This window comes from Macrobrachium nipponense, chromosome 42 (genome assembly GCF_015104395.2).
Source record: "Macrobrachium nipponense isolate FS-2020 chromosome 42, ASM1510439v2, whole genome shotgun sequence".
Lineage (NCBI taxonomy): Eukaryota > Metazoa > Arthropoda > Malacostraca > Decapoda > Palaemonidae > Macrobrachium > Macrobrachium nipponense.
Genome location: NC_061103.1, coordinates 47,777,468 through 47,790,251, shown reverse-complemented (window position 1 = coordinate 47,790,251; position 12,784 = coordinate 47,777,468). Strand labels below are relative to the sequence as shown.

Sequence of the window (12,784 nt, the reverse complement as noted above, 5' to 3'; positions counted from 1 at the left end):
CTGTTATTCCTCAATCATGAACAAAATGCCAAAGGCTGAACTTCCTAAAGATTCAGTCTTTTCCGTCCAAGAGCAGCAATTCATTCTTTCCTCAATCCTGAGTGTCTGAGGTGGAGGAAGAGTCAATAGACAGGGAATGAATGAACAAGAGTTTGGCTGCTCTATGCGATATGCTTCGTGAGAGGAGAGAGAGAGAGAGAGAGAGAGAGAGAGAGAGAGAGAGAAAGAGAGAGAGACTTTTACTTCAAGGTATCTTTCATTGAAACCAGCTACATTGACAATAACTTCACATTTGTCTTTCTTCGACATCTGACAAATGATTAGATTATTTCAATTGCAATATCATTTCAAGAATTGTACCACCAGTATCCTATGCAAAAACTATATCAATTGTTCCTATCTGCCTATAATAAACTCGCCATGTTACTTCCTCGGTGAAGTATGTATATACATCGCAAGAGTTTGATCAGTCTTTCCTTTAACCCGCGAAAGAGTATCAATAGCTGTCTACTTCCCCCGTTCGTTTGCCCTCGAATAAAATTCGCTCTCAAAATAGACTCATCCGTCTTTTTCAGATTCTTGCTTTCCGATATTGGGTGTGTGTGTGTGTGTGTGTGTGTGTGTGCCCTACGAGGTATCGAATCCAAATACTGAAAGACCATTTGTCTTTTCCTCCGTAATCTTTGATTCCATGACCGTATGGGACCCGGTTTCAATTAGTTGGATTTTTATCAACTGCTTCAAACAATTTCTGCTTGCTGGGTCCTTGTAGATGCAGAGTGGAAACGGAATATATATATATATATATATATATATATATATATATATATATATATATATATATATGTATATATGTATATCTATATATATATATATACATATATATATATATATATATATATAATATATGTATGTATGTATGTATGTATGTATGTGTGTGTGTATTATTTCTTGGATTTATTAATTCAGTGAGGATTATAGACCTTCACATGCACATTCATAATTTACACGAGACCATTCTTAAAAATATTGTCTTGACTCATTTAACTACGATTTTATCTTGTCGTCAGTAAAATCTCCGTCATTATGGGTTTTCGTTCTATTTCCTCCAAAACAGAAGAGAACTCAGTCGAGAAAGCAAAGTAGATAAAAAGGGAATTACAAAAATCTATTCAATGGCTTCAACACCCGGAGAATTCTAACTAAGTTCCAAACCAACGCCGGTATGCAATGTAATATAGCGTTTTATAATGCAATATATCACTTTTACTGCAACACCGAACATCTGAGTTTTATGCTTTTCGTTATATTAAAGCTTATTATGTTCGTTTTATTTATTTTTAGAGAATTATCGGTATTCTTAGAAATATTCTGCAGTTTTTGGAACGCTTTTAATAATGTCCTCCGAAAGATTACAGAAAATCCCTAGTAGCAGCATTTAGAGAGAGAGAGAGAGCATTGCTTCCAAAGAAAAAAAGAGTGTGAGATAATGGTGTGAGAAAGGAGGCGGGCGGGGAGCGAGTAATAAATTTCGGCAATTACAGCAGTTGCAGAAGGCAGACAGTCCACCCAAACAGACAACGCAGCAGAAGGCACTTGGAGAGAGCCTTCGCGAGACAGCAGCGAAAGGTTTCATTGTTTAATCCATAAATAAATTCTCCCACTTTAAAGATACGAAGAGGAAAGTTGCCTATTTATCTCAGACATGCAGAAAAAAATATGTTTAGAAATGTAAACGATTCTGTACAGGTCCATTGAACTATTCCAAATTAAGAAAAAAAATATATGAACTTGAAGTGAACACTCACGCTTGACTGTCAGGAAAAGGGTATTGCTGACAGTGCGCCCTTGGGCATTGGTGGCCGCACATGCGTAGGATCCCGAATGACTCCTGGCGACACTCCGAAGGACTAGAGACTGCCCGCTGACCACCACACCGGCACTCCCGTTCTGAGGGATGTCCTGGCCCTTGGAGGGGCAAAGGGAGGAAGAGGGTCGTTAGAGAAGAAGGAATTTGATTCCTGTTATTATCATTCCTCAGATTCAAACGTCAGGAACAACAGCCACAGGTTCTCAATATTCATTCACCAAAGCACGCCAGGAATCAGTAAGATTCCCGGTGTTACCAGAACGGGAGGAACGAAAGAGAGTGTCACTCACATTATGGTGCCACTCGATGCGGTGGAATTTGGGGTTCGATTTGATGTGGCACTCGAAGGAGACGTCATCCTCCTCCTTGATGTTCTCAGCCTCCAGTTGTTTCCCGAGGGAGAGATCCACTATTGGCTCGTCTGAGTAATAAATGAGAAAATCGATCCGTTAAATGATCATCCAATATCAGGTGTTGCTTGAATATTGGAGAGAGTGGAACTTTTGTATGAGAAACGTGAAGAGATAATCATAGGACAAATCATTCAAAGGATCTGTAACAAATCTCATCCCAAAATACAATATATATCCGATAACTTATAGCTTCTTCACTCACTGATTGAGGAAAAGTCAGGCTTAATATGCTGTACAATAAATAACCTTCATTAAGTTACTTAAAAAAGCACACGATAAATCAAATCTTTATATCAATTATAGTTTTCGTAACTGAACATAGATAGAATTAGATTTGAAACTCACAAAACATTAACAAAATGGTGAATAATTTGTTCTCTCAATGAACAAAAACATATCATTTATGAGAGATAAATATTTTCCTAAACGAGAAAAGACCCTGAAAGGTTTCTCTACCTAATTGTTGTTGTTGTTCTTCTTCTTCTTCAGTCAGCGAGTGAAGACGCAATTAATTACCTCTGGAACTCACAGTAGACAATGAGCTTCCTTCTGTCCGAAAGGGGCTCGTGTGGAAGGGCAGGATTCGCTCCTGTACAGGTGATCGTGGCTCCGTCGTCCTCCCCAGTCACAGCGATTGTCAAAGTGGCTGTCGTGATGTTGCCTCCGTCTCGTATCTGAGTCAGAGAGAGACTGAGGTTGCCTTTTTGCATTATGAGCAGAACCAAAGCTTCCTGCTGTTTGTGAAAGACACCGTAAATCACTATGTTTACCTTGTCTTTGTATTCGTTCAAGAAAATCTAAATGGTGCTGATTCACAAAAGGAAACACAGAGAAACTTACGGCGTGAGTGACGTGCGGCTCCAGGGACCTGATGCCCCTCCACCAGGAGAGCTCTGCCGGAGGATGTGACCCAAGGGCGCGACACACGACGCTTACAGTCGACCCTGAGGTCGCCACTAAGGCGTCCTGCTGTTCGAGGATTCGGACCTCGACTGGGGATACTAGAAGCAAGGGATACATTAATCTTGAATTAGGATACAGCCCAAGAAGACCTGTAGTCAAATCCCGTGATAATTAATTATAACAACAGAAAGTGAAGAGTTGAGAGAAGGACACCTGGTGGTGTCGACACTCACGTGTGATACTCAGGGAGACAGAGACACTCCGGGGCAGGATCCTAGCATCTCCAGAGGCGCTGGGTTGGGAGGGCATCCGGGTATAGCAAGTCAGGGACGCCCCTTGAAGTTCCCTTTTGGCAGTCACTGAAACCGTGGCTTCAGTGGTACTTGTTCCTGAAGGTAAATTATTCCAGAAATTTATTTAAGACATTTGATTATTTTTCTTTTGTTCTGAAATGAAAAGAAATTGAATTTGACCTGAAGACTCTGAGATCCTTGAAATCCTCACCTGTCACAGGATCCCAAGAGGAATGAGAGTGCAGGAGGGGGAGCTCCCTTCCTTCATTCCACCAGGAGAGAGAAGGCGCAGGACTCCCTCCCACGCTCCTACAGGTCAGCTCCGTCACCTGGTTCTCCTGCAGGGGTCCTACTGTCCCCACCATCTCTCGGCCTTCCCACATCACCACAGGGGGCCCAGGGGGCACTGCATAAACAAGGAGATTTTGATTAATGATAATAGTTATTCAGAAATACTTTTCTTGAGATTAATATTTCCTGTGGAATGTTCACTTTTGGTAACATTGTTAAAGCTGATTTTTTGCAATATTGTTTTTTTGGGGGGTGGGGGCAAAACAATAAAATAAGATCAATGCCAAAGTCCATTTCTGTATATATACCTTTCTAAATAGAAACTGTTAATGAAATATAAACTATATATTTGTACGCAAATGAGTTTGCACAAAGTATGCATACAAATGTGTATATATGTCTGTAAAAGCATTTACGCCATCTGCCTTATTATTCAAAAAAAAAAAAATCTCATTATATGTAGCTTCTGATTAAATTATTTTTATTATCACCATAGGCTTTTTTAAGATTTATTTTCTTAAGAATTCCAGTTTGAATGCGTTCTTTACAAGTCCTTCTCTTGCAGGTGTGCTAATACTATATGTGAAGGCAATATCTGAAAGTATCTCTGGATTACTTGAGAAAAGTTCTGACTTAAACAAAGAAAGAGATGGAATATTTAATAAGATGCAAGGGAGCATTAGTATGTGAAGCAATAGACAAATAAATAAAATAGTTATAGCAAATAACAGTCAAAAAGTAATTTTTAAACAATTATTCAAAAATGACCAATAATCAAATGATGTTAAACGCCACACTTCCAGAAAATAATGTTTTGTTCCCCACAGGTAACCATTGCAAAAAAAAAAAAAAAAAAAAAAAATGACATCGGGGACTCTTTTGAATAATCGTGTCAAGGATCCTGAATAAATAGACCGACAACAAGTCTCACGTAAAAAGCATCGGAATCAATGGAGTAGATCTTATAAAGCATCATAAAGCAACTGCGTTTGCATAAGTGCAGGATATTCAGTCGATTCGAAGACTTTGTGTAAGTGTTTACATAATAATAATATGGAATGTTAGTCCATATATATAAAAGATTGCTTGCAGGAATGTGATCAGACTAGAGACGCTAAAGATGACGTATACAATAAGTATGTAGGCTAAGATAACATGCCGTCACCTGTAGTCATTCAATTGTTTATAAACATTAGTCCAAGCTCCCTGCTTGAGACAACTACCCCGACCTATAATTCAAACGGCCTACGTGATCTGTAGCGTGTCTCATTTGATTGTGTGTTCGTATGTAACTATGTCATTTGTATGTATGTTCATATGTTCGAACTACTGTCTGTTCCTTCATAACTTGTAACAGAGATGGTAGACGGGCAGAACAGAGTTAGTGATCGTCATTAGAAGACCTGTATCTCTTTACCTAAGCTTTATCATGTAGAGAGAACAGAAGTAGCCATCATCATTTGGCAGAAGCGATCAAGCTATCGTCATTAGAAGACTTGTACAATCATACCTGATCTTCAGCATGTAAAACTTCAGAAGAATATATCTATTTTTATACTTCGTGTTTTCTACAAGAACCTCCTCACCGAATCATGAGTTTAACACATCGTCGTAATAACCAACAAGATAATACCGACTTCGTATTGCACTTCCATTGAAGATGGAAGTGCAATACCAACCGACTTAGCGTAAAATTATCGCAAGTCTAACATTACCTCATAGGGCGCCTTATCATACAAGGCACAAGCCCTAATATTTGCACTTTTCTGGACAGGTGATTTCTCATCAAATTCTATCTTGCCTAGAAGACTTCGAACGAAATCGATCCCATGGGGGCCACACCTCATAGTTGCTGTCCCAGTTACACCAGCTACCGTCACATCAATACGCTCAGCAAGACAGAACAAAGCCAGTCACCAGACACAAAATACTAAAGAAAAAAGGCACTTGTGATCTACTCACCAACCACTGTGAGGTTGACCCTGGTTGTCGTGGACGTCGAAACGCGGTAATCGATCCTGCACGTGTAGACGTCCTGATCGTGGGCGTGGGCGGGTTCGAGCACCAGCGAGGGCGTGGTGGAGGGTACGAAATAGCCCCTCCTGCCCAGGACTACTTCGTCCCACCACCTGACGCCGTTGGAGAAGTCTCCCAAACGAGCGTCGTAACTGAAAGTGGATATAAAACTATATAACCTGCAAATTAGTCTAATATTACGTGATCGGAAATGTCCATATAATTAGTCCTTTGGATCCAGTAAACATTTTATTAACTAGCTCAGGGTGATTGATGCATTGGCAATATGCATGTCCATTCTGTCCATTTCATTTGCTCTGGTGAATGACAACAGCTGAATTAGGTTCACAATAGTGACCAGAAATGCGTTTCAAAGTTGTCAAGCATTGAAGTTTCGAATTGAAATTATCCTGTGGATTACTAATATTGATATTAGCCATCCAAAAATATTTCTGGGTTTTTAACCAAGTCATTTTCACATTACATCCTGGTATGATTGTGCATTTGTATATATTTTCCTTGTTATTGCTTGCTTTGTTTGATCTGCAAACAATTTCCAGGACTGTGTTAAAGGAAGAAGCTTCTTTGTTTCAGATTTGTTTGGCGAGGCTCAGGGTTCGTATGCTATTTGCATATCAGTGGAAGAGATGCTCTTCTGTTTCTGACCTGACTTCATACCAACATTAAACATCTTTAGACTTGTTTCTTAGATGTTTTTTTTTTTTTTTTTTTCTACATCTCAGCTTCTATTATTTCTGTTCCAGAATTCTAAATTTAACTGAAATATTTTATCTATGGCTTCTCAGTTTTTTAATGTAACAATTTTTTTGTGCCTTCATGTGTATCTCTGACTTTCATAACTCTCTCTCTCTCTCTCTCTCTCTCTCTCTCTCTCTCTCTCTCTCTCTCTCACCTGTAGATGGGCAGGGAACTGCTGAATCTGCGGTACCAGAGGACGAGCACTGGCTGGTCCCCCGGCACCTTCGGCCTTGGCACACAGGGGAGGCTGACCCTCCCCCCGGAGACTACCCACACCTCCGCCATCGAACCTGCAAATAATAATGATAATAATAATAATAATAAATGCTATTTCACCTTTCCTTTTAAGATGTATGCCATAGACCGCAATCTCTCTATCAGCAGAATCCAACAAGAATCGGACCATATACTCCCCTCCAGCAGGAGAAGGAATACGCAAGCCAACAGGGACCAGACAGCGCGCCCCAATCCACCGAGACATCGCGCCCCTTGGAAGACATGAGAAGACCCAGCGTCAGCGAAAGTCAAGTAACATCCTTGCTAAGGTCGCTGAGACCCCGCCCAACATGAATCAGCAGCCGTTAACCAACGTAGACCATTTTGCACATACACACACACACACACACACACACACAAGCTCACTCACTCAAATTTAAATCATACACATTTATGTATCAACAGAAATTATCTCTTGTACCTTTATGCATGCTATAAAATATATACATATATTTGTAGTCCTGTATTTAGATTTCTATATTCATTTTCATTCCTGTATGTAATTTTGTCATTTTTATCTAAAACCAACATGTAACATATTAAATTTTAAACATACATTTAAGGAAACTCTAGCACATGGCATTGTATTTTGAATATTTATTTAACCACTGTTTAAACTTTCACTCTTATTGTCACAGTACATATGTCCTTATGTTCTTTGTATCCAAAACAACACCCTTAAGCTGTTAATCCCTAGACTAACCAGTACCCATATCTCAAGGTCATACCTCCCACACGATGAAATAAATAGGCCGAAAGGTCAGATTGTAAGTCAGTAGTCGCTTGATAATGCCATAGGCGAAACAGCTGTCGTGACAAAATTCAATAAATGGAAGAAGGAAGTCTGCGTATTTTTCACCAGAAATTGACGAACGAGAATCGGAAAAAACTTCGTCGGTATGAAGATTACTGCATGAAACTTATTGATGCCACTAAAGCAATTGCTTTTAACAAAAATTGTATTAGAGAAAATCTATGCCCTAAAAGTATATATAATATATATATATATATAATCTATATATATATATATATATATATATATATATATATATATAAGTATACATATATATGAATATGTGTGTGTAACTATATCCAAAAGAAAGAAAATAAGAAGGGGGCTTCATGGCCAACGGGGAAATTTATGTAAGTATACCCCTCGGAATACTCAGGCCTGCATTTCCAAGCACTGGTGCACAAAGCCATAATTCTTTGTCTTTTTTATATCCTGAATAGCGAGAGAGAGAGAGAGAGAGAGAGAAAATGCACGCACATTGGATATGCATGAAAGACGCGGAATGCAATACAGAATGCAATTAGGTTCAGCGCGTGTACATCAGTACATGTGCATAGCAGATCACAAACGAAGGTTCGCAAACTTCTGAATAATTATGTGTCTTTATTGGGTAGGTACCAAGAAATTTTGTTCACGATGGTTTCTCTCCGTAAAAAGAGAGAGACAGAGAGAGAGAGAGAGAGAGAGAGAGTGTCTGAGTATATTTGTCCTTTGATGAATGTTTTATTCACATTTTATTCATGTTTTATTCATGAATACGTACCCGAATATCTTACTCGAATGAAATTATTGAGAGAATTGTTACGGAAAGTAACGTTCAATATATGGCTAACGATCATCAACCAACATATATTTGATCAAAATAAGATTAATAATAATAGAAGTTAAACATAATAACAATGTCAACGAAAGACGACAAGAAAAATACATCGACAAGAACGACATACGAAGAAACTTGGGAACACAAAACAAGGAAACTGTGAGACTTCAGTCGATCGGCGATCGGGGGATACTTGGCAGAGAAAAATACGTCCGTCGTATAAAGTTACGTCTGTCACGTCAGGCACAATAACGACGGCATTACAACGAAGCCAAAATTATGACCTCGGTTATTTCTGTGCTGTTTCCCTGGAGGCCTCCCGAAGTCTCGCTGATTGAAGCGAATGAATCCCCAGAGCTTTTTGGGTTCCTCAGCGGGAGTGACCCAAGTCCAGAGTAGATGAGATCATCTTCAACGCTAACGTTTAATCCAATATTTATCTTTCTATCGGAATATCAGTAATTATTTCAACGAGAGAAGAAGAAACAAAGAGAGATATTCCTTTATTTTATCTCATTAATGGAACATGGAATATGATGCATCTTCAATTATCGATATGATGAAATTCAGCTAAACTCCCCATTCATAAAATCCCTGATAGTCTGTGTCACACGCCCATTATTATGAATAATAAGCAGCCTTGCCTTGCAGACTTCATTATCTTACTGACATTCTTTTCAATATATAACGTTCACTCCTGCAATCAAAGAGGGAACATCATAAAAAACAGATATATGGAATATAGGCAATGGTTAAAGACACTGATGTGGAAGGAGCATGCAGTGGACGCCATTACTGGCGGCTGCAACTCAGCTTTTAACCAACGTTTGCTAGGTCCCCTGTTCGCGCCCAGCCCTCAAGCCCCACAGTCCACCCGACTTTAAATGGGTAGTGGCGTCTGCCCGGGTTAAGATGAAGGCCGTGGTGCCACCAACCTCACCCCAAGAGCCAAACTGAGAAAGCAGGAGGCTGCGGTGACCTTCAACATTTCCTGTGTGCAAGCAGAGGTTTATGCCGACCTTTCGCTTGAAAGGAAGCTATTGTTTATCTTCGAAAAAGGAGTGGAGGAGGGGGGGGGGGTGTGATGGGGGAGCGTTATGACAAAACTGTGGTAAGTTGTAGCCTCCTAAGACAAAGGATGTTATTGTAGACAATGATACAAAGCAGTTGCTTGGAGTAAGTTTATACAAGCGGTCGTGTTGTGTCTCTGAAGGGCTGAGTACTGTAACCGATGTTCGGTGTGACTTATTATTGCTGTTTATGTATGCTAATGTTTATTTGTTCGTTTCTTTTGTATTATTTGCTTAATTCTTATTTCCTTCTTTCCTTTGGTTTTTAACGTTGGTTCACGAATGGGTAGGTAGTCTATACATCTTGTATAAACGTATGTGCACAACCAATTTTGTTGTTCTTAATTATTTGAATTATTATTTGGCCTATTGTCTGACATAACACAGAAGAAAACATACATACAAAAACTTATATTTCTATTTTTTGTATTTATCTAGTTATATATTTATTATTGTTTTTTTATCTTTTTTTTTTTTTTTGCTGATAAGAAGTGAACCTTTGGAAAATAAATTTGGATTAAATATATTCAGAAATATCAAACAGTATTTATTTCAGCGTCTGTGGCAATGTTGGTGCGACAGTCATATAAAAAGTTTAGAAGCATTTCTCCGGGACGAGGTGAACAGGACGTCTTTTCTCAAACAGATAAGTTTAGACATTACCAGACAAGAAACCAATCTTGCATCTGACAAGCTACTGAATGGAAAAGTAAATCCACAGTAATATGTCTGATCTGTTATTTAAAATACAAAGCAGAGAGCTTTCGAAGACCTGCACGGTCCTCCTTGTCAATCTGAATACAATTACTAACAGTGACCATACAAGAACTCTGTTTTTGACTAGTTTTACAAATAGCCTGGTTTGATTGATGTAGTTGGCTCTTCACGTTATCCCCTCGTTCTCCAACGGCAAACCAGCTAATCGCCTAGATCTTCGAAGTGGCGGTTCGTCTCTTGAATCGTTTGATGTGTTGTCCATAGCAGGTATTAGAAGGTTAGTTGAAGGAGCAATTATTAACAGGGGTCTCTCTATGGAAGGCAATAAAGCCTTTACGCAAGAAGATTTTATTTTAAATGAAATAATTTGTTGTCAGTTTATCAGAGATTATAACAGATATAGGTTGCATGGTAATAACACCAATAATCTAGCCACCTCTGATACTGCCGCTGCCTCATCTTCTTTCGTTCAGGTAACGACCCATCCCGTGTCCCTAGTTGCAGGCGCCCAAGCTGCTATGGACAACACATCAAACGATTCAAGAGACGAACCGCCACTTCGAAGATCTAGGCGATTAGCTGGTTTGCCGTTGGAGAACGAGGGGATAACGTGAAGAGCCAACTACATCATCAAACAGGCTATTTGTAAACTAGTCAAAAAACAGAGTTCTTGTATGGTCACTGTTAGTAATTGTATTCAGATTGACAAGGAGGACCGTGCAGGTCTTCGAAAGCTCTCTGCTTTGTATTTTAAATAACAGATCAGACATATTACTGTGGATTTACTTTTCCATTTTATTTTATTAACTCATGTGATTATGAGGTTTCTTTGAAGCTACTGAATGATAATACTGAGACGAGGCATCCATTTTACAACATTCTTTGTGGTAAGCGAAGATTGAATTTGCTGTTCCTGGGGTCAAGTCACAATTTCATTTTCGTTCTGCCATATTATGTTCAGATTGCATTTTTTTTTTTTTGTCCCGCCAAATAAGGGGACAAAGATTCCCGGCTTAAAGAAAAATAAGCTGGGTCTACAACCAGAAGAATGATCTCAACTATACTTGAATAATAACAAATGGGATGTCCCACATAAGTGATAAAGTGCACGCAAGAGAATTAGCAATAACGGCGTCAACAAAAACTGGAAAATGCTACAAAGACAAATGACAAAGAGGACCTGAAGCTGGTTCCCAAATAAGCGATGACCCTGAACCCACCAGGGACATAAACGTCACATGAACCTCCATATAATCTTTCGGTGGACAAAGATTGATCGAAGGCGCTTTTGCTTGTATCTTGGAACAGAAAAGACATTTTGACTCATTTTTTGCTTATGAATAAACATTAGACCGGTATATTACTTATAGGCATGAGAGCGTTTTATTATTATTGTTGTTGCAAAAATTAGGAATAGGTTTGTAGCTATCGATATAGAATATCCTTTTATAAAAATATTTTAACTCATAACTTTCAATTAAAAAAGATATACATTCAAATTTCTTCAAGAAATGAAAATCATCTTACTTTAAAAAATTGATTGTAGAGTTTGGTTTTATAAAAGGTCAGTAACAGACACACGCACACACACAAATACACACACGTGTGTAAAGTCAGTGTCTCTACGAGACAATACACTGCAGCTAAACAGGTTCTGTGAATCAAATTATGTAGCAAGATTTTTTATACCAATATTTCAATTTGATGCACAAGACTTTATCACCGATGTACTGTTTTTCTTTATATTCACATGTAGCGATGGATATTAATCATTGTTAATATATTATTCATGCAACACAGCGATAAAAGAAACTCGCTGGCAAAGATCTTGCTTGCGAAGAAAACCGGTATCCAAGAGGAGTGCCGTTACAAAGGCCTTCCTGCTACTACTACTACTATTACAAGTACACTATTGAAACTACCGACTAGATGGCAGCACACACCGGGCGGCTTACTGGACCAATAGACGCTTTCACCAAGCGTCAAACATTTTTTGTAATTCTTCGTTGTTCTTGTAAAGTTTTGAATTTTTTATTGTTTATTTTTTGTGATTTTTATAAGTACACTAACATGATATATATATGTGAAAATAATAGTTTCTTCATAAAAACATCACGCTATTCCACAACATTAATTTGTTATTATCAATTATATTAATTATGCCCTGCATAACTCGACATATCAAACCGTAATTAACAATAAAAATAATCATAATAAGTATTAAAACGTGGAGAATCTTTCATGTAGTATTCTGAAGGCCATGAGTATCATCATAAATAATAAAGAAATATGCTGTGCTTAATATTGCTTTGCTAAAACCCATTTCAGTCATTTGATATCAGCATCAGCAATTTCAGAAATGAAATAAAGAATTCCATTGCAAGACTCAATTCAGTCTCTAAATGGAGGCTACAGAAATAACCTGATAAGCTACACTCAATTCATGTGCACATTATACGAACTGCCAAAATTCCATCCAGTCCTTTGTCTCTCATTATTAAAATAAACAACCAATATCATACGCTTATTGTTCCATCATCTCACTTCATTATAGGAATAATGA

General features: G+C 38.4%; 1 protein-coding gene across 3 annotated transcripts in view; it reads right to left on the bottom strand.

Moving 5' to 3' along the window:
* Positions 1-1,523: 1,523 nt before the first annotated feature.
* The window catches only part of LOC135213450 (nephrin-like), a 13,749-nt gene continuing 2,488 nt past the window's right edge, over positions 1,524-12,784 (bottom strand). Inside the window, exons 2-9 of one of the 3 annotated variants that reach the window (XM_064247403.1) lie at positions 6,700-6,835; positions 5,733-5,938; positions 3,691-3,885; positions 3,420-3,575; positions 3,124-3,284; positions 2,813-2,957; positions 2,161-2,291; positions 1,524-1,968 (exon numbers count right to left, since the gene is read on the bottom strand). In XM_064247403.1, the coding sequence (XP_064103473.1) occupies positions 1,666-1,968; positions 2,161-2,291; positions 2,813-2,957; positions 3,124-3,284; positions 3,420-3,575; positions 3,691-3,885; positions 5,733-5,938; positions 6,700-6,830 (1,428 nt within the window). In that variant the 5' untranslated portion in view covers positions 6,831-6,835 and the 3' untranslated portion in view covers positions 1,524-1,665. Of the gene's footprint in view, positions 1,969-2,159; positions 2,292-2,739; positions 2,958-3,123; positions 3,285-3,419; positions 3,576-3,690; positions 3,886-5,732; positions 5,939-6,699; positions 6,836-12,784 lie in introns of those variants that run through there. The other 2 variants (XR_010314130.1, XR_010314131.1) reach the window with 2 other exon arrangements.